At 40.2% G+C, this 22,158-nt stretch overlaps 1 protein-coding gene across 1 annotated transcript in view; it reads left to right on the forward strand.

Annotated features, from left to right (window-relative positions):
- The window catches only part of LOC117376193 (whirlin-like), a 172,285-nt gene that overhangs the window by 99,919 nt on the left and 50,208 nt on the right, over positions 1-22,158 (forward strand). Inside the window, exons 4-5 of the mRNA XM_055224247.1 lie at positions 11,514-11,770; positions 20,822-20,867. Of these exons, the coding sequence (XP_055080222.1) occupies positions 11,514-11,770; positions 20,822-20,867 (303 nt within the window). The remainder of the gene's footprint in view (positions 1-11,513; positions 11,771-20,821; positions 20,868-22,158) is intronic.

Below are 22,158 nucleotides of genomic sequence, written 5' to 3' on the forward strand. Positions count from 1 at the left end.
TGCCACCTCCAGAAGGTTACATGCTGTACCTTTAAAGCTACCATATGTAATTAGATTGCGAGACCCGGACCAGTTGTATTCTCACATATCACCACTAGATGCTGTCTACGTTACTTCAGTCTGATAGTCTGCCCTCTACTGGTAACAAAAATCAAATAAACTTGTAGATAATACTTAAAGCTTTGTCTCTGCTTAATGGAAATCATCATTCAACACTGACAAATGTGGCAGAGACCATCCTTGTCCCAAAGTCATATATATTTTGCTTTGTTATAATGTGACCCGGTAACATTTTTTTTTTTTCAAAACAAGCTCAGGAGAGGCAAACAATCTTGAAGTAAACATCTAAGTGTGAGCAGGATTGCCTCTCCACGGACCTGACTGTTACGACCCAGCTCAGCTAGGGAAAGGGGAAGACAACAACAATAACAAAACAAGATGGAAAATGGTAAAAACTAAAATTATAATTTATTTAAAAGGAATGTTAAAGTAAAAACTAACAAAAAGATGCTCTTAACAGAGTAGGTTTCAATGTGTAAATTAAACACAGCTAACAAAACAAAATTACCAAAAGTTACGATTACATAAAACAAACGGGTCTCAGAATTAACCAAAGATCTAGGAGAGTCACAATTTCAAAGTCCATTTTACAAGAATCACAAACAACAAAAGTAGCGTAGTGTTACTCTCATATAAACACAGTCGCGTATTAAGACATTTAACATATTGAATTGTACAGAATTTTAGCTAATTTCTCTTCAAAGTGTTCCAGCTTTCAAAAAAAATCTGATGTTTTGCCGACTCCCAGATTAGATTTAGCAGACACTCTGATAAAGTCCATACACAAAAGTCTGCTGCTGCCACTGGAATATTGTGATAAAATATGTAAATGACGTTTTATCTTCTCTGCTCCGCACCATAGACTCCCATTTGAACTGACTCTGCAGGGACATGCCAGGATTTTAGTCTAGAGAGAAAGAGAGGAAAGGAGGAGAGGGGGAGAGAAGGAAAGAGTGGAGGGAGAGAGAGAAAGAGGAGGAGGCACAGGGAGGGAGGAGAGCAATAGTGAGAGGGAGAGACAGGGAAGAGGGGGTTTATAGAGATGTAGAGAGGGAAGGATAACATAGAGAGGTGAAGGGAGAGAAGGGGTGTGGGTAGAGAGAAGGAAAGGGAAGAGAGAGAGAGAGGGAGATAGTGTAGGAATGGGGGATAGGTGGAGAAAGAGAGAAGGGGGCATTAGGGGGAGATAACAGGGAGACTGGTTAGAAAGAGGGAGGGAGGAGGGGAAGAGTGAAGGGAGAGAAAGCATAGAAAGAGAAAGAGGGGAAGGGACAGGCTGAGAGAGGAGAGAGGGAGGGAAAAGAGAGAGCTAGAGACAGGGGAGAGGGGGATTAGAGAGATGGAGATAACAAAGAGAGAGGAAGGGAGAGAGGGGGAGAGGAACGAGAGAGAGGGAGATAGTGTAGGAAAGGGGGGAGGAGGGAAATAGGAAAGAGAGGGTATGAGAGGGAGAAGGAGAGAGGAAGGGAGAGAGGAGGAGACAGGCGGGAGAATATGACAGAAAGGGAGGGATGTAGGGGAAGGGAGAGGGGTGACAAAGACACATGGGGATGGAGTGAAGAGAAAGATGAAAAGTAGGGAGAGATGACTAAAAGAGAGCAAGGGATTGACAGAAAGAGGAAGAGAATGATGGAGACAGAAAAAGAGACAGACATGAGAGGACATGCACAGAGGGCAGAATATGGAAAGAGATTGAAAAAGATAGAAAGATATGTAAGAGGTGAGTAAAATGGAGAAAGAGAGAGGGGAGAGAGTGTCAATCATGTTTGTTTTTACAGTGCAGCAGTAAAAGGAGTGGAGGTGCTCTCTGCATACACTATAAAGTCCTGTGCTTATTCCTGTGTGCGATTCAAAACACCAGATACTGATGGATAGAATACATTAGCAGAGGGTTTCCCAAACTCCTGTGGTTGCCAAATAAACCTGACAACTGGTACATCCGGTTTAATGTTGTTTTGTCCAACCATCTATCCATATACATTTTCTTCCACTTATCCGGGGCCAGGTCACTGGGGCAGCAGTTTAAGCAGAGACTCCCAGACTTCCCCCACCCCAGACACGTCCTCCAGCTCCTCCAATGGGACCCCAAGGCATTCCCAGACATAGTTCCTCGAGCGTGTCCTGAGTCATCTCCAGGGCCTCCTCCCGGTGGGACATACCTGGAACACCTCCCTAGGGAGGCGTCCAGGAGGCATCCTGAACAGATGCCCAAGCCACCTCTGCTGTCTCCTCTCAACGTGGAGGAGCAGCGGCTCTACTCTGAGCTCCATCCTATCACTAAGGGAGCACCCAGCCACCCTGCAGAGGAAACCCATTTTGGCCGCTTGTATCTTGTCTTTTCAGGCATTACCCAAAGCTCATGTCCATAGGTGAGAGTAGGAACGTAGATTGACCGGTAAATCGAGAGCTTTACCTTTCGACTGAGCTTCTTTTTTTGCCACAACAGACTGATACAGTGACCGCATCACTGCAGACATTGCACCAATCCATCTGTTAATCTCACGCTCCATTCTTCCCTCACTCGTGAACAAGAGGGCAAGTCATCTTTTTCCGGACAAGAACCATGGCCTCGAATTTGGACGAGCTGATTCTCATCCCAGCCACTTCACATTCGACTGCAAACTGCCCCAGTGCCTGCTGCAGGTCCTGGCTTGATGAAACCATCAGGACAACATCATCTGCAAACAGCAGCGATGACCAGATGTTGTTTTGTGTACATTTAAAAAATATATATATAGTAGGATTTTGTTTTTTGTCTTGCTTTTTAAAACTCTCAAAATAGAATTCAAAAACTTTCACAATGCAAGCACATGTACAGAATGCTTGTTGTGTCCTTGGGCAGCACACTTCACTGTCTTGTACGTGTATGAATATAGGATGGATAAACATATTTTGATTGAATTAGTAGCTTTGGGCAGTGCTTGCATATTGGGACAAATACACACACACACACACACACACAGACACACATTGAATCTCCATGCTTCTTGCCGATTTACTCCATTACTACTTGCCGAACTGTAAATTAAACACTAACCTTAACCTATTTCAAGCCATATCTAAACTTTAAATTATACAGTTGATCTACTATTAAAGGATTTATGCCATGGGAACCTGATTTTACTCCCCACAATGTGATGCACTATCTATTTTTAATGGATCGAAACCATTTATTCATTATGAGGCTATTTAGAGTCAAGATCAACATCATTTATCTAGTAAGGCTAACCACTCTGCCAACATGGATGCAAAATATAGCCTATATCTTTTCATACAATCGACTACATTTTCTACCTTTGCAAACAGTATCCTATACCCACAGAGCGTTGAGATACTTGCAGTAGTTACATAATGCACCGAGTGAATACAGTTACAAGTGTATAAGTGTCTAAGTCTGTCTGTCTGACTAAGCTCTGACCTTGTGTTTCTGTTGTGTACTATGAAGCTTTAGTTCTCCGTGTTACAAATAAATATGCAGCACATGTTCACGATTATATAATTTCTGTGTGTGTGTTTGTGCGTGTGTGTGTGCGTGAGAAAGAGGAGCAGGAGGCAGTGTTGTACTGTGTCAGTACAAAAGAATGAATGTGATAGTCGTAATGCAATTGTGAAGAAACGTGCAAGGTTTTTCTGAAGTTGTAATTTTTTTTTTTTTTTAAGAAGATGTGCTTTTATGCTTGTTATTATGCTTTTGTCCTGGTTCTTAGTAGATCACCATTTTATAGCTGGTTCATTGTAAACTGCAATATTGATCTAAAATGTCTCAGTTATAGAAATGGGCCCATTGACTTTCAGTGCAATTTCACCGTAGCGTGCAGCGGAGTTTCACTTATATGTTTTATATTTATAATTGGCTACTGAGCATTTTTTACTTTCGTTTTGAAATAATCACAACTGAATACAAAGAAGTGGGCCAGGAAAGGGGGCTAAGTGAGAACAGGAATTTTCTCAACTGCAAAATAATACAGGACGGCAAAAACATGAACCAGTCAAAGTCTTGTAGTGTCACTTGCTTGTCTCCATGGAGATGGATAAGTTTAAGGCTATTCTGTGGAATATTCCTAGCAAAGGAATAACATCCCTGGCAGACCTTATGTCGTGCACCTTATAAGTCATTTCAAGCTTAAAAATGCATCTGTTTTTGTTATTGACATGTTCTGCTGGTCCACCTCGCTGCTTTTTAGTTTTGTTTTTAGAATAATGTGTTCGTATACAGTTAAAATTTACTAGGGGTTGTGATGTGCCCATGACTAATAATAATAAATACATGGATATGTGTACATTTTACATACCATTCCAGTTAAACAGATTTCCAAATACATTTTAAGTCTGCAATATCTACCTTAACATCACTGCATGTGTCGGCCATATTGAATTTGCTAAACCACTGCCTGGCAGTTTTCAACAAATTTCCCATTCATAAACCATATGCAAATTGAAATGCACTATTCATTTTTGCCATTTAATGTTACTGTCATTAGTGCTTTAACAAATTTCCTCGCTGCAAAATTACTTTTGGAGCTTTTAGTAACAGCAGGTACAGAGGCAAAAAAGGTAAAGAGTCCAAACCAGGACACCAGCCATTGACTGTAGAGACTCAAGAGCCCCTGTGTGAGGCGTACAGCGGAGTTCACTTTACTGTATGTGGGATTATAAAAATACATTATGTTAAACTATTTTGGACATGTGTTTATTTTACTTTTACTTATAACGACAAGAATTTATATATATATATATATATATATATATATATATATATATATATATATATATATATATATATATATATATATATATATATATATATATATATATTTATTTATTTATTTTTTCAACACACTGGAAAGACAATAATCTTAAATATTAAAATAAGATTAAAAAGAAGTTTTTTTTAAAAATAAAAAAAACCCTGATCAATCATATTGCACTTACAATAGTGTAATTAAGTATTTTTCTTATCAAGTGAACAAAAAAAATCCTATTTTAAGAGCAACAGGATGTTTTCTTCATAAAAACTACTTTTTGAAGCAATTTTAATTTCAGATTGTTGATTTGTATAACATAATGCTATTATTATTTTTATGAAGAAATTAAGTAAAATACCCATTTGAGTAGTTCAGTGTAAGGTGAAATGTAACCATTTGTGTCAGCCTGGTACCAATAATAATACAAAACAATCACAAGACATATAACATACTTAATTTTTTTATAAAATGTAAATACTGCAAAGAAAATCCACAAATATTCAAACTGATCATTTTAATTAGTTACAATTTCCGTTATGCCTCTGTATTCATCAACCAAAGCATAACATCTCCATATTAATAGCATTTTAGCCTTTCCCCATTTCAATTAAAGTCCAGGGTTGGAGGATGCTGTCTTTTTAAACCCAGTCTTTCTTCCTCTAACCTTGGTCTGCAGACTGGTTGATTTTCAGCATATAACTCACTATTTGTCCTGCAGAAAACCTAGTGATTTACTGCAGATATGCAGACAGACTCCTCTCCTCCTCGCTGGATCAAGGTGAACACGGAACACTCCGCACTTATAAAAAATGCTAATTTGCTTCTTAACATGAGGAAGTGGACTCATCTGGCCGGTCCTCTAAGAATAACTTTGTAACTTTTTAGTATTGGTTTGACTTTGATGTTAATAAAATGAGGTATATGCAAAAATATGAAAATAGTCTATGGTGTGTTGTCTCTAGGCATCCTTCTATGAATAAATTCACTATCCCTGTGCAGTCTTAACCTTCTGAGCTGAGCTTTCACATGAGGCATGGCGTGTGTGTGTGTATACATATATATGTATGTTTATATATATATATACGTGTGTGTGTATATATTCCAGATAATGGCGTTGTTATATGACTGCAGTGTAGTCTCTGATTGGTTGACGCTTTGGATGCGCAAACAGAGCGTCCAGCACATTAATGCTCAAGATGCACCGCTCTGACGCCCCGGTGTGAACGCACCAGTCCATTTTTTTATACAGTCTATCTTATCGGGTTCCAATTGGAAAAGAGTTCAGTGAAGGTTCTACTGCGGAGGATGCTTTGAGCTGGCACACTGTTCAGCACCACTTGGAGTCACCATGGGCTCACATCAGATTTTTGAAGATCAGAAGATCAGATCAGTGTAGACGGCCATTGTGATGCATAGCAGATCCTCAGACAAAGACATATGAATACAGCTATGTCCCTTAGATTGTTTGCAGATGCTCACGTAAAGCCTCTGCCTTATTTATGACTGGTGTGTGGAGATATTGTGGAGCGAATGTGCTATGTTGACATGTGTGCTTATGGTGTTTATATTGACTGATATGGTGGGGTATGAGAACTGCACATTCAGATGATGTTGTGTGTTTTTGTGCAAAATTCTACATTTCATCATCCACCATTTTGTTTGGTTTAGCCTATCACACTGATCCAATCTGTAAACCATCGTCCTTTTACAAAAGCACCAAAGAACGATGTAGTAGAGTAATCGACACGCTACTGCATTTGGGTACATTTCTTAGTTTTGGCACTTATGAATGTGAAATTAAAGATACCTGTTTTCCCATGTATTTGAGCAAAATGTGTCTTGCCCCAGCACAGATGTGTTGTATAATCAGCTCTTGATTTCACAATATATCTTCTGTGTACTGTCTGCATCTAAAGCTTTTTATTGTCCGATCAGGAAGTGTGGCTCAGCATGCTAGTTGTTGTTAGCTTTACCATCATTGCAAACTCTGCTGGACCACTACAAACTGTTTAAGATGAACTAGTTGTGTTTTCACATTTTTAAGACAGTAAGAACAGAACGTATTTCTGAGGAGATAATGCTAATGGTCTAATATCATGTACAGATGTGTTATATCAATTCAATTATGAAAAATACTACAATACAGTCTTGAAGGGACATTAATGTAAAAATAAATTGAGGTCAAATTCAAAGGTGCACTATGTGAAATGTCTGGTAGAGATTTTATTACTTTGCCTGGAATTTTCTAACAGTGTGGCATTAAAATGATCTATCTCCTTGGAGTCGGGAAGCCACGCCACCAGGCTGAGTTACGGGTCAGATCTGTGGAAAGGGTACTGTGCTCACAATAAGACTGCATGTTTTTCAAGTTATTTTGGAACTGGAATATTCAAGGCAAAGATGCAAGTGACCCGTTACACCTTTGAGTAACTAAGTCTCCATTTTTTAACCCATATATTCAGTTTTTCCCATACAAAGATAATGGAAATGGAGGAGGAGACTGAGGAAGCTGTTGGTTCTGATGCTGTGGTGTTTTTGATCTTTTTTTTCCTTTTACTTAAGAACATAACAGTATTTATCATAAACCCTTTTTAAACCGTGGCATCTAAGTGACCTAACTATGCCCCAAAGCCAGATTTATATAAAGGGTAATTGCCATAAAACTACAACAAAGACATAATGGGAAAGCTCAGCGGGGGTCTTTTATACAATGGGATTACATTATTTAGGCTTCAGGAAACTAGGCTTTTACACTATCTATGTTTAGTGCTGCCCCTGGGCCTGATTTAGGGAAGAAGAAAGATATGCAAGTTCATGTTCTCATTTAAAATAAAACAATGGAGCTATTAGGATTACTGTAAAAGGTGGTTACTGTTTGCTGAAACTGTCCCTGTGCCATAAAAGCTAAAAAGGAGTGACGTGTTTAGAGTTCTATCCCATTCATTTTATTAGGACAACAAAATAAAAACATTGATTTTGACATTTGTAGATAGCGCAGATAAATGGGTGTTGTTTAGCCTCTGTTTATTATATTTGGCAATGGGTAACACTGATATATAATTTCTAGCTCCAAGTTCACTAATATCTGCAGGATTTGTGATGCCTGATGAAATAAAACTATTCCTTCACTGTCATACTGTTGTGGTCCAGATTATTGTTCTGATGTTAGATTTAAAGAATGTTTGTTAGGCTACATGGTCCACAAATGTTCAACCTCCACAAATTTGAAATATTAATCTTCTGGTATAAGACTTTTCAGCCGACATCAATCATATCTTTGAAGTTGAATAACACCACTTTCTGATGTTATTGTGAATTTTTTTTGCTGGCAGGGAAGACAGTGAACTTTGGGCCAGTTTTTGTTTCCCAGTTTGTACAGATGTCGTGATCCCTGTTTGCTGTCCTCCCGTGCTGTGTTCCCCCCTCCCTCACCTGCCTGTCTCCAGAGCTGGGCGGAGTCCTGCTCCTCCTGCGCACACCTGCAGCCCATCTACGCAATCAACACCACCTGCTGTGGATAAGAGGAGTGAGGACCAGACACTCGGGGCCAGAACGTCCGCGTGTTTCACGTGAATATTGCTCCCTGGCTTAGTACCTTGATATTTTTGTAAACTTCTTGTCTCATTGGAATTTTGACTCTTCCCCAGACCTCCGCCCGAGAACCAGCTCCAGACCCCCTGCACCTGCACTTCTCCCCCGGTATGGTCTCGTGTTATCCTCGTCCTGCACTCGTGTATCTCCCCGCCCGCTTGTGGATCTATGAACTTTGATTTCTATGTACACATTCCTGTGAATAAAGACACTGTTAAAACTTTCGTGAGTCGCGCAGTTTTGGTCCCTCCGTCTTGCTGGTTACGACAACAGAGCTTGAACCACAAATAAATTATATTAAGTGGATAAGTGATACTTTCAGTCTAGACATATTTTTTACAGTGGGAAAGGTTTGGCATCTTGTCTCCTTGCCTCCTAGTCTGGTTATTCTGTAGGTACGGACAATGAATATGCACAAACAATGAAATAATAGACACAGTTAATATGGAGAGAATCAATACACATTCAATACATTCACTCATTATGTTTAATAGCGGAATCAGAACACTGATTCTTTGAACAGACTTTTTGATGGGTAGCTGTTTCTTAAGTGAAAAATAAAGCTAGAAAAATACAGTCAAGAGTGATGCTTTTGCCCACCTCACCACACAGACATCAGCCTCTCCACAGACCGAGAATTAGCCCAATTGGAATAGTTCTATGTCTCTCTATTTTGTAAACATCTTTGAAACTACTACAGCTGCAACAGGGCCCCTCCCCCTCGTGCCTGTGGACTAGTCCATTCCAATGTTCTTTGATAGATGAGAATGGATTTGACAATCAGACACTATTTTGATGGTGTTTTCTTGTATAAAAGTAAACTACTCCCATTAAATGTAATACTGAGAGAATATGAGGTCTGGTTCTTTCTGTTTGTTTTGTCACTGTCCTTGTCTGTTTTTAAAAATGGACCATGAGTCCAGAATAAAGATGAATTGAATATCAAATGGATCTGAGGCCTCAGCCAAAAGTGGCCCTGGGGAAATGGAGGCCCCTTCCGATCAGGGGCCCCTCCAGGTTGGAGCCGTAAGAGACCACCTACTCTTGTTTAATGGTAGTGCAGCTCTAAGAATGTTAACGGCACCTTTTTTTCTTCATTGGTTCAATAATGGGGCTCAGTTGTACAGGCTATGCAGAGTCTCATTCAGAGCAAATGTCGATGTTTTCGTGGTTTTGAGATGGATAATGACTTCATGGTTGGTATAATTTGCATCCAAATTATCAAGAGGACAATGTTTTATTTTACACTCTTTCCTTTCATATTTGTTTTCTAACTGTTAAACATTTTGTAGCACTCTGCAGACATGAATAGAACTGATAAATGAATGTCTCTACACCAGACTTGTTATGTTGTGAATTGCTGGGTTTAACAACAAACTTGAACTTCAACTGTCCAAATTTGGTGAAATTGTAGCCTCTTTTTCCTATTTGTAGTGGAGATGAGTGGTACCCGGTGGGGTCTTCTGCTGTTGTAGCCCATCCGCCTCAAGGTTGTGCGTGTTGTGGCTTCACAAATGCTTTGCTGCATTCCTCAGTTGTAACGAGTGGTTATTTCAGTCAATGTTGCTCTTCTATCAGCTTCAACCACTCGGCCCATTCTCCTCTGACCTCTGGCATCAACAAGGCATTTTCGCCCACAGGACTGCCGCATACTGGATGTTTTTCCCTTTTCACACCATTCTTTGTAAACCCTAGAAATGGTTGTGCGTGAAAATCCCAGTAACTGAGCAGATTGTGAAATACTCGGACCGGCCCGTCTGGCACCAACAACCATGGCACGCTCAAAATTGCTTAAATCACCTTTCTTTCCCATTCTGACATTCAGTTTGGAGTTCAGGAGATTGTCTTGACCAGGACCACACCCCTAAATGCATTGAAGCAACTGCCATGTGATTGGTTGATTAGATAATTGCATTAAGGAGAAATTGAACAGGTGTTCCTAATAATCCTTTAGGTGAGTGTATATCACAAGTGCCTTACTGTGAAACATTCCAGGCAAGACAATACATCTCCATGGAGACAGAAAAGAGGGCACCTTCAATATTGAAAGCCAGAAATGTGCGTATGCAGCTCCTCACGTCAGAGTTGGTATTTTTATTTTTTATTTTTTTAAACAACATTAATGTGAAACATTGTGCACCTCCACCCAAAGTCTGGAGCAGTATGCAGTGTTTACAGACACAGCTCAGAGGTGAGGAGAGCAGCGACGAGCTGTGAGGGGAGAGAGTTTGAGGAAGTCATGTTTGAAATTGTTCATTTTGACCAGAAAAAGACACAGAATCTAATTGAGTATTTAGTCACAATGGGAAACATACACTATTTATATGATTATCAGGAGAAAAAGATGTGCATGTGCACACTTGTGCACGTACACGGGAGCTCATTGGCACTGGCTTTCTCCTCCTGAGGCCCTTTTCCCTGTATGTCAATCAAACCCGCTCATTATCGGCTCATGTTTAGATAAATCTTTGCATTGCACTTTGCATTGTTATTTCATGGTGAAAGGTTTGTGCTGCACAGTATGAGAGGACAGTGCATCAAGGAATGAATACAGAGGGTTTATAAATCCCAATATGTTTTCATGTCTGTGAAGGTTGCGTCTTGCGTTTATTCTTTCAAGTAAATTTCGAGACCCCTGAGCCAGATCTTCCTACACACTGGATGTAATTGAGCATCTTCAGTCTGCAGATAATGAGAGAAGTTTCCTTTGCCTTTGCTCGACAAGTAAATGACCCGTGAATGAGTCGCAAATACCCTCACGTCTTTGTGCATATCAATGAGTCGCGTTCATATATTTGTACATTTGCGTGCATACTGTACACATATTAATATGTTTAATCGCCTGCTTATTATTTACACATTTATTTGAAGTTTTCCTACATTTACTGAAACCAAATAATGTGGTCATGAAGTGAAACTAAAGTGAAGGTTTTCAGGGTAGTGTACAGGTCCTATTCACATTATGATAAAGAGATGGTGAGCCTATAATATTTAGGCTCTCATGAACAAATCAAAGAGGGTCTGCAAGCCAAGTTTTGCTTAAGGCTCTCTGAAAGTTAGAAATGAATTCTTCTCGTAGAGTATGAAATAAATTGACCTTCAGTGTATATCTCGCAGGTGGGCGACCAGATCTTGGAAGTGAACGGGCAGAGCTTCGTGACCATCTCCCACGACGAGGCGGTGCACATCCTGAAGACCGGCCTGCAGCTGCTGGTCAGGGTGAGGGACGTGGGAAAGCTGCCTCACGCTCGCACCATCGTGGACCAAACCAGGTGGGTCAACAGCACCCAGCCTGCTCCCGAGACCGCCAGCACACCAGAGACTCCCTCCACAGTCCAGAGTGTCCCGAGTCCAGCCCGGAGTCCCAGCGCTGCAATGACATTACCTGTCCACACGGGGCACACTGTGGTTAACAGTACGGAGAATGTGTCGGGGCATGGTACGGATCATTGTGCGGGGAGCGTCAATCAGTCAAGCAATACAAGGTGAGAATTTGTTATAGATGACTCTTCTTTCAAAAAATAATACCTTTATGTGAGACAGTAAAAGAAAACTCTGTTCTACAATTTTATTTTCTTAATCGGTGATGCACATTTGGTGGATTTGGCAGTGTTGCAAAGGCATTTTAACAAACACAAATAAATAAATAAATAAATAAATAATCTGCTCCTCACTAGTGTGATGTGCAAATTTTGATCCTGCAGAGGAGTACTTTGTTGTGATGATGTTTACACAGGAAGTTGGCTCCCATTGGGCCCCGCAATTTTCCAACCCAGACTTGTTTCTTTTATGAAATTGTTTTAGATCAACATTGCAATTTAAAATATCTAAAATACAACATAACGATCCACCGGTGTCATAGATTATAACAATTTAACAGCACAATATGTCTTCAAGTACAGAATGAACACCCTTAGTTTTGAATGGTACTTTTTGAACGATTCTTTCAACATCTAAAATTGTATGAAATCGACAACCAATTTCAAGCATTTTATTTTGGTTTTCAAGGCTGGATAAAGCAGATAAGAAAATTCAGTCATTTTGGAGACAGATTTCAGAGAGAAACATTACAAACTATTTTTAGGTTAGTTTTCTGGTGGCTTTACATTCCTTTATCTCCCTGTAAATGAGCATGTTACTCTACCAGGCCAGGTTACAGGTCAGATCCATGGAGAGGTGAACTCATCCACGGAAGTACTACATGTTTTTCACTGTATTTTTGAGCAATAAAAATAACCTCAAAATGAAAAAGAAAATGCCACGTAGAGATGTTTGCTGGTATACTGTGAAACATTCCATGCAAACAATAACACCTCCATGGAGACAAGTAGAAAAGCCCCATAATGCAACTTTTTAATTTAAATAAAAAATATCTCCCAAAAAACAAATCTGTATTAAATGAACAACCAAAGCTGTACAAACTAGATAAGAAAATCTGGTCAGTGTGGACTCAGACTTCAGAGAGCAACATTATAAAACAATTTTATGTTAGTTTTCTGGTGGAGATTCTGTCATCTGTTTGTTTCCATGGAGATGTCATGACTTTCTGTGGAATATTAGACCAAATAGTTATTAAATGTATACATCTTGCATTTATTTAAGTACATTACTTTACTTGTATCACCTTGAAAATCATGCCATGGAGTTTGTCACCGTGGAGATGCTATAGCTTTACCTAAATTGTTCCACACTATCACATTAAACCAAACAGACAATGGACCCTTGATCAGAAAAGTTACGTAGTGCACCTTCAATTTACTTTCAAATGTTTTTACCACAGACTGCATATATAAATGGACATAGCTAACCTGCTAGCTCCTGTGTTCCAAAGAGAAAGTGAGCATGGGTGCACGTTCACCTCCAATTCACTTTACATTGAAAAATTGTCACCCCTTTCTCTGTAACTGCAGCAGTGAACTTCATCATTTAGGTCATAAAATGTTCGTATTAACCTGTTCTACGTGATGATGGAGTTTTTATTTAGCTCTTTTGTGTGTATTCTATCTATATTAGCAACAGGTTTGATTGACATTGTTACTAAGTGCTACTAAGGGGGAAGGAGAATTATCTTCACCAGCTTCGTTCTGGATTGGCTCTTTGGTTGCTATGATACTCGCCCCTGTAACCGCTGCCCTTGACAAGCTTCATTTAGCTGGAGTCGAACGCGATGGGTGACGTCACACTCCCTTAGTCCACTTCTTTATACAGTCCGTGCTTATTACTCACATTTATACTCTTGTTAACCTCATTGCCTTTTAGCTTTTTCCAGGATTGGCTTAGTCTGATTTCTCATATGTTCCTATCTGCTCAGCTTTATAATCCATATCCATGATGAAGATACTAGCTCTCTACTCACTCCTTCTCACAGGGTTGCAGGGTTGAATAATGGAAGCAATTGCAGTGGATGGATTTCCCCATAGAGATCGATACATTCCCATACCAGATTAAGGCCTCATACCAGATTACATTGCATAGTAGTGCACACACACACACACACACACACCCCCACACACACACACACACACACCCACACACACACACAGTCTCACGTATCAGGCCTTGTCCTTTTGTATTGTTCTTTTTTTTAAGGGCCTATATTACGTTACATTTTCTGATGTTATAATGTTGTTTCCTCATCACAAACTGTCGTAACGGTGGGTGTAGCGGACCAAAGAGTGCAGACTCGGGGAATATTTACAGTATTTATTATAGAAATGACAAATAGTACAGTTCGAGGGTAGATCCGGCGGTGAGCAGGAGGTGAGGCACGGGCCAGGAGCGGAACGTGGAGCGTAGCGGAGATGACGATGCGGGCAGCACCAGGGCAGGGCGCAGAGTACAAACCAGGGTCCGGGGTCATGGAGTGCAGAGACGAAACAAGACAGTACCAGGGCTGGGAAGCAGGGTGGAAGCAGGGTCGGGTCGGAGCTGAGCCGGGAGCGCTAGATCTGAGACGGTCCACCAAGCTGGGTGTAGATGCACATACGATCCGGCACAAAACAGGGTGTGATACGCAGATGATCTCGCACTGAGTGTCTGGTCCTGGCTCCTCTTATACATGGCAGGTGGTGGTGATTGCGCTAATAAGCTGCAGGTGCGCGCAGGAGGAGCCAGGAGCTCAGCCCAGCTCCAGGTGAGGGAGGGAAGGAGCAGGACAGGAGGTAAAATATGGAACAGACGGTGCGGATCATGACACAAACCTACCTGGAGTTGTGTTTTATTTCATTCACACGTTTAACACACAAATCCTGCATATTTAGGCTGTGTTCTTAAAAAAAAAAAACAAAACTTGTGATGTTATGTGCTAATACAGGAAGTGCTCCACTGTGTTTTTAAACTCCATACATCGTCACCAGAATCATTTTGATAATTTCAGCCCTTCATGACATCACGAGGTGCAACAGAGCATTTTGAGCTTTGGAGATGTAGACAGACTAATACTTAAAGTTTGTCAGGGTAGTAAAACATAAAAAAGCAAAAAGCATGCATTATTATTTAGTTTTTGGCTAAAAAGTTACATACTGGGGCTTTAAAGAGGATGGATTAAACATGACCTTATAAAAAACATTGAATTTCGAATGTCTGGCACCTTCTGCTGCCACTAGTGGGGATTGGATTCAAATGAAAAATGAGCAGCATGGTTCATATCATGTGGTATTTGCAGATAGACGTTTAGTGTTGAAGGTAACAGAACTAAAATGAAACAGATGAATGAAACAAAATGTTACTTGGACTTAAACGTCCTATATTAAGCTAAACTGACTCTTGTGTAGCTTTAAGCCATGTTAGAATGTTATCTCATGCCAAACATACCTAGAGTTAGTAAAAGCAAAAGTTAAATCTGTCAACTGGACAAACCGTTATAGGAGTGAAGACGTTATATATTATTAAAAGAAATTGGAGATATTTAACAATCATATGACTAGGGCTGTGTCCAAACGTCCACCCTATTCCCTTCCCTCACACCATTTTTAGTGGTTTCCGAATAACCAAGGAGTGAAAAAGTCATGCACTCAAAATGTCCCACAATGCAGCTTGAAAAATGTTGTGCAGCAGTTGTCATTAGACCGCTCAATATAGACCACAATGCACTGCAAGGGTTGGGGAAAAAATGACAGCGGACAGGGACAGGTTTTTAACTGGACACAACACGGCTGAATGAAAGCGGATAAAAGCGCGCTGTTGACCCCTGATTATGACTAAAACATTTGCTGTGTAAAGTTGCTAGCTTTATTTGCTTACCCTTGCTCGAGCTCGTAAAAAAAGCAATAATTTCCACACCTCAGGCAAAATGTTTTAAAATCGAGTCTGTGTACGTGAGGTCCAGTTTGATTAAAACATGTACGGTTGTTATTATTAGCCTGTAAATACTTGTGTGGCAGTCCAATCTGATCAGTATTTATGACAGAAATCAAGTTTTATCAGAGTTTTTTCACCTAGACACCAGAGTCTAACTGTAATGTAATGAGTGCACTGTATAGTTTGCAGGTAGTGTAGCGAATGAGGGGTTAGGGACTAGGGTGGACTTTCGGACAGCCTCTGCACCCCTTTTTATCATTCTATTCTTTTATTAATTTCAAACCAGTCTTTCAAATCAACATGACTTTTCCTGATAAATGCATTTCATATGACCCTAATTGTATTTCACAGTTAGCATAGATTAGATTAGTGCACAGTTGGCCTTTAGCAGCAGGGCCATGTGAAAAAGGTTAACCCCAAAGTGATGGGGCTGGACAGATGGAGCCTTCAGGCCAGAAGCCAGAAACAACACAAGTAGACTATTAAAAAGTACTGTGAGTTTGGAAGGTTTTATTGTGAATTGAGGATGTTTTTGTCATTTGGTTCAGACTAATCAAAAAGTCTGCTGTGGGAAAATCACTTAATGGCCCATTCCTGCGATTTCATTACGGCAATTGGATGTACAAACTCTGCTATTTCGTCTTTATAATTCGGTTCATTGGGAAATAGATCTTTTTAGTTCAATCTGGGATACAAAGCCTCAACATTATTACAAAAACATAACTATTAACCATGGTTACAAAGAGTCTGAGGCAGTGTTTGTCCTTGTGATGTCAAAAGAATCGAGGAAGAATCGAGAAATACAATGTCTCAATATCGTTTTAGGAGCGAGTAGTAGCCCCATCCACAAAATTAAACTTGAATGAATTCCTATACTTAATAAGGACTTTGAATTTGAGTTCATCTGTTACCAAGCTCTCTTGATGCACCATAAGTTTGATTTTATCCCTATCCATTACACTAACACCGCAACCAATTGTGCTATCATGTAAATTCAAACGGCATCTCAAAGTAGAAGCATCGGGCTCCTTAAGGACTGAGCACATTATAGCTCCCCTAAACTTTTTTTTTTCATTTTTTAGCTATAAAAATCATGTTAATGGAAGTATCAGCATGTACTTTTACCTTTTTTTCACACAACTACCTCTATTTTACATATCCATCCTTATTTTTCCTTTGATGCATCAAATAACTGACTGGTAGAATCCAGGTGGCACCTGTGCTCTGATTGGTCGTCTTCGAGGGACAACGTAAGCGCATTGCCGTAATGACAGTAACATATTTAAAGAGCCCCATGCCTCTGCTTTGAGATAGAGTCTGCAACCGTGAGTCTATTGGCGGCAATAGCATCCGACGCTATAAGGTTAAAGGGACTATATATATCCTGTGCTCTTACTGTGTCGTAACGGTGGGTGTAGCGGACCAAAGAGTGCAGACTCGGGGCAGATTTACGGTGTTTATTTACAGATTGTGAAATAATATTACAGAAACAAGGGTTGATCTGGTGGTGAGCAGGAAGCCAGGTGTAGGCCAGGATCCAGGAGCGGAGCATAGAGTGCAGCGGAGACAACGATGCGGGCAGCACCATGGCAGGGAGCAGAGTGCAAGCCAGGGTCCAGTAACGTGGAGTGCAGAGATAAACTATGACAGTACCAGGGCTGGGAAGCAGGGTTGAAGCAGGGTCAGAGCAGGGACGGTCCAGCAAGGAGGGTGAAAACACGCGTAGGATCCAGCACCGAACAGGATGAAGATACACAGATAATCCAGAACAGAACAGGGTGAAGAACCGCAGACGATCTCGCCTCGAGTGTCTGGTCCTGGCTCCATTTATGCTCCGCAGCAGGTGGAGGTAATTGCGCAGATGCGCTCCAGGTGCGTGCGGGAGGAGCCAGGAACTCCGCCCAGTGCCAGGCTCAGACAGGTGAGGGGAGGGGGAGAGCACACAGGGAGACAGAAAATACAGGATCATGACATACTGTTTTAAATACAAAAAAGTTACTACAATCACAACTGAATATGGCCTTAACCTGCACGTTTTTCTCATTCTCAGTATATTCTCAGACAGTCCTTTTACCAGCTTTGATACCAGCATTGGAACTGGCAACACAAATGTGAGACTCATGTGAGCCTCATTCTGCTTTCTGATTGGATAATTGCCTTAAGAACCAAAACACCAAATTATAACATAAATACATGGGACATCATCTCTATTGTTTTTGTAACTAAGAATAAATCTGCATTACAATTGTTATTCGTGAAAGCTACATTTGATGTGATGTTTACCTCGTATCCGTTGAGAGCCCACCGCCTGTTATTGCTTGGAATGTTCCACAGTATAGCTTTAAATTTCATTATCTCCCTGTAAATAAGCATGTGATACCGCTGGGCCAGATTACGGGTCAGATCTGTGGAGAGGTGAACCCGTAGATAGAAATAATGCATGTTTTTCAACGTATTTTTGAGCAATAAAAAATAAAAATCAATAAAAATATAGAAAACATATTATTTTTCATGTCTTCCAGAAGGTGCGGACTGTTGCCATTGCTTTGTGTTCAAACTTGATTAATTGCTGCTCTATTGTGTATCACTAAAAGAATGTCTGTGCCAAATAATTAACACTTGCCAGCAGCGTAAATGAGCTTTCACATACACACATCCGAAAATGAGCTGTGGACCAAAGCTGATGCATTAGATTCAATATTCATTTGGATCTTGATGAATGGACAATCCTGACATATCTTTCCTTCATTCATCTTCTTTTGCTCTTTCTCATTTAGGGTCACGGGTGGCTAGAGTCTATATATATTACAGAATAACCACTTACGCCTATAGGGGAGGTCACACACACTGCATAACTGTTGTATATTGTAGATGCTGAAACCTGAACTAAATTAATATACTGTAGTAATAGTAACTGTCATCCTGATCAATGAAAGTGAGAGTGGAAAATACACAAAATTATATATGTAAAGAGATTGGAGCTAGACATTATTAAATGAGGAATACATTTTTGAGAACATTTATTTTTTCCCTATACACTACCTGCTACTATTGGCATTTTAGTCATGTATTATCGCTACCTCAAAGTGATTCTGTCCAATGCTCCGCCCACAAGCCTACCTCATCCATGCTCCCACACGACAATTCTCCGTAAATATACAAAAGCATGACACGAAACTGTACACGACAACTTGGCATGCCCGCTGATTGTATTGTTGTAATAACGCTCTGAAGGGGGAGTGACTTAACATCAAGAGCAAAAGGAAGAGAGACATGTTAGTACGTTATTTCAGGGAGTATAACATTTTCAAAGTAATAAAACGTAACATAGTGATGTAAATGTGTCTGAAATTGTAGTTACCGCTTCTGTTAATGGTAGGCTTTAGATAACTTTTGTATTTTATTTATTTTTTTGTTTTGTTTTGTGCTCCACCACTTCAGTAGTTTACCATTCACCATCCAAGAGCTACTATACACTGCCTTACACGGTGTTTGAACTTCTTGTTTATACAGTAGACGCCATTTTGAATACTTTCCGCCATTCAAAACGTACAATATTTTGTTTTGCATTGTTAATCGCTATGGCAATACTGCTCATTTTTCATCACATGGACATTCTGTGTTACCATGTCGAGCGTAGTCGTGTCTAAATACCCGTATCTCGCGCACTGGTCCCTGTTGACATCTCCATTGAGTGCGGTGCAACGTGTGCGGTTCCTCCTCCCCCATTTGTCCGGCCTGATGGATCTGGAGGTGTTTTGGCCTGCGTGTGAAAACTAAAAAGGGTTTTCTCTGCCTCGCGTCTCTCAACTCCACACCCCATTAACCAAAACCCAGCCTAGTCCAGAGACCAGTGCTGCGCCGCGCTGATCTGAACTAGCTCCAATTATCTACTGAAGTGCCTCTAAATCATGTTTCAGAGCGTTCAAAACAAGAAGAAGGGAGATTGGATTTGGCCTGCGTGGTGGTGAAGAGCGTAGCATTCTCACGATTCAGTCCCAGGGTAGATTAATGGATATGTTTACATGCCCCTAGAAAAAAAATAAAATAAAAAGAATTTCTTTCTACAGTTATGTTGATACATTTGAGCTTGAATTGACTAATGAGTTGAACCAGTGACAGTGCAGTATTGTGGTTTTGGTGATGGATGTACACTGGCAGCCGCTGACTCAATAGCAGAACTACTGACTACTTGGTTTTTGGATTTTAATTGTGGATGGGAAATGTGTTTCTCGCAACAGGATTAAAGGTGCACTATGTAACTTTTTTGATGGAGTGTCTACCGCTTTGCTTAGAATTCATTTCGCTTATCTTTATTTATACACGGAGAGCCGATTTAGAGCACTCAGACTGTCTTTTTCATGATCGTCCTGTAAAAATACACATGGAGACAAACAAAAAACAAAACAAAAAAGTCAGTCAATTTAAAACTACATTCAAAACAGATACAGGTGTGAGCATAAATGTTTATCACCAGATTATTAAAATGCATTTGTGGCACCAATGTATCCAGTTTTGCGTGTCTTTGAAAAGTATTCCATTTTTGAGCAGCAAAATAACCAAAAGCGGTCAGTTTTTAGACATCGACAATGATGAGTTCTTCTATTCAAAGTTCCCGTGTCAAAGTTCAACAAACAAGTGAGATATTCAGGCAGTCTGTCAAGTAGTGCCTTATAATTACATTTATCCAGTTTTGTTCTCTTTTGACAGATTGCATGGCCAACGTACTTTTTCATCACTTAGAGTGCACAGCGATGGGTTTTAAATTCATCACCTGTTATGAAACGAAAAGCCGAGTGATAGAGTGAATCTAAAGGTTTCAAAGGCGAGGCTAAATGCAGAGAATGTCACACAGTATGGTATTAAACTTAAATTTCTCCATGGACGCAAGCAGGTGACAGGCCAAATTCAGGTTAAATCTGTGTAAAGGCAAGCTCAAGTAAGAATTCATGCTTCACAAGTTATTATTTTAGCAATTAAAACTCTTGCAATTGACTAAATGTAGCAGTTTAAATCCTGTGCAACATTCCAGGCAATGCAACAACATATGGCATAAGCAGTGGAGCAAATTTTCAAATGGGAACAGTTTGTATGCCTAACCTATTCGCTAATGATTTGTTTTATTTCTCTTCCAGACCCACATCGGCCCGAGCTGCACCCGTATTAGCGAAGGTAAGACACTACTTCTTACATTTCACTAAATCATCATAATCCAAGCACTACGGCTGCAGTATCACAACTGAAATGGCTGTTTATACACTTGCCAATGTCAAATCACAAAGGCTGCAATTTAGCTAACGTAACGTCCTCTGCAAAGGACAATATATCCTTTATTATTTACACGGAAAACCTGGTAACCCTGTAGTTTAGACCTCTACAAACACGCTCTGAAATGCATGAGATTCTTGTATTAGATTAGCCTCATGTTTGAAATGCGCACACTAAGTTGAATTATCACTTCAAACATCAGTTGGACCATTGAAACTAAGCTCGATTTGGGATGTAAGTCAAATAATCAAATTGAAAAAGGATTTGTATCTCAAGCTAAGGTCAGTTGGTATAAATCTCCCAAATGGCGTAAGTATTTGAAGAACTCTTATTGTAATCGGAGAACTCTGGCGTGGATATAGCGCAATCCAATCATGCTAGGAGAGGCATTCATCTGCGCTGGCTAAGAAACAGCCAAGCAATTATTAGGCATGTGTTTTGACGTGTACCAGCGTTGCCAGGTATGCGTTTTCCTGCAGAATTGGGTGGCTTTTTAAGAGCTGCTGCAGGTGCAAAATATTGTCCGTGGGTTTGGCCAGAGCTATTTTCCATATGAAACGTACTGATTTCTAGAATTATCCTAATGATAGTCCAGATTGTGGTGACAAATCTTCACATCCGAAGCCATCAGCGCTCTGTGGAACTTCTATTTGTGCGCTGGAGGAACGCTACTTTCATGAACGCAGTTGAAAATACAGCTGCACATAGGTTCCATGTTTTTTTGGCGTTTTTTCACATGCTTTTGTGCGGGTTGGGTCGCTGAATCCTGGCAACTCTCACGTGTACTCACTCATTTTATACCAGCAATGATGACAAACTACAATCCTTCTATCGCAGACTAGCCCGTGTTGTTTCATTGTTTTGACTGGTTATGTTAAAGTGAAATAAAAAAACTATCAATGTGTTTATTTTGCAGCACATCTACTAACATGTCTAAAAATGAAATGCTCAAAGTAAATGAGTTGTTGCTTACCTATACTCAGACAAAAGTAGTCTCTCTGGAGAATTGTGGATTTATTATGGCTAACTTTTCTGCAGAAATAGTTGTTTTTCCCTCCACCATACAGTATCATAAAAAGATCTCTCTGTGGAACTGAGAGAAGCAAACCTCAGCATGACGGAGCTAGCTCACCTCTGTGTCCTTTGGTCCAGTGTTGCAGTCATAAATGTTAATGCTTTGAGGTCTGGACTCTGT

The sequence above is a fragment of the Periophthalmus magnuspinnatus genome, chromosome 9 (assembly GCF_009829125.3).
Source record: "Periophthalmus magnuspinnatus isolate fPerMag1 chromosome 9, fPerMag1.2.pri, whole genome shotgun sequence".
NCBI lineage: Eukaryota > Metazoa > Chordata > Actinopteri > Gobiiformes > Gobiidae > Periophthalmus > Periophthalmus magnuspinnatus.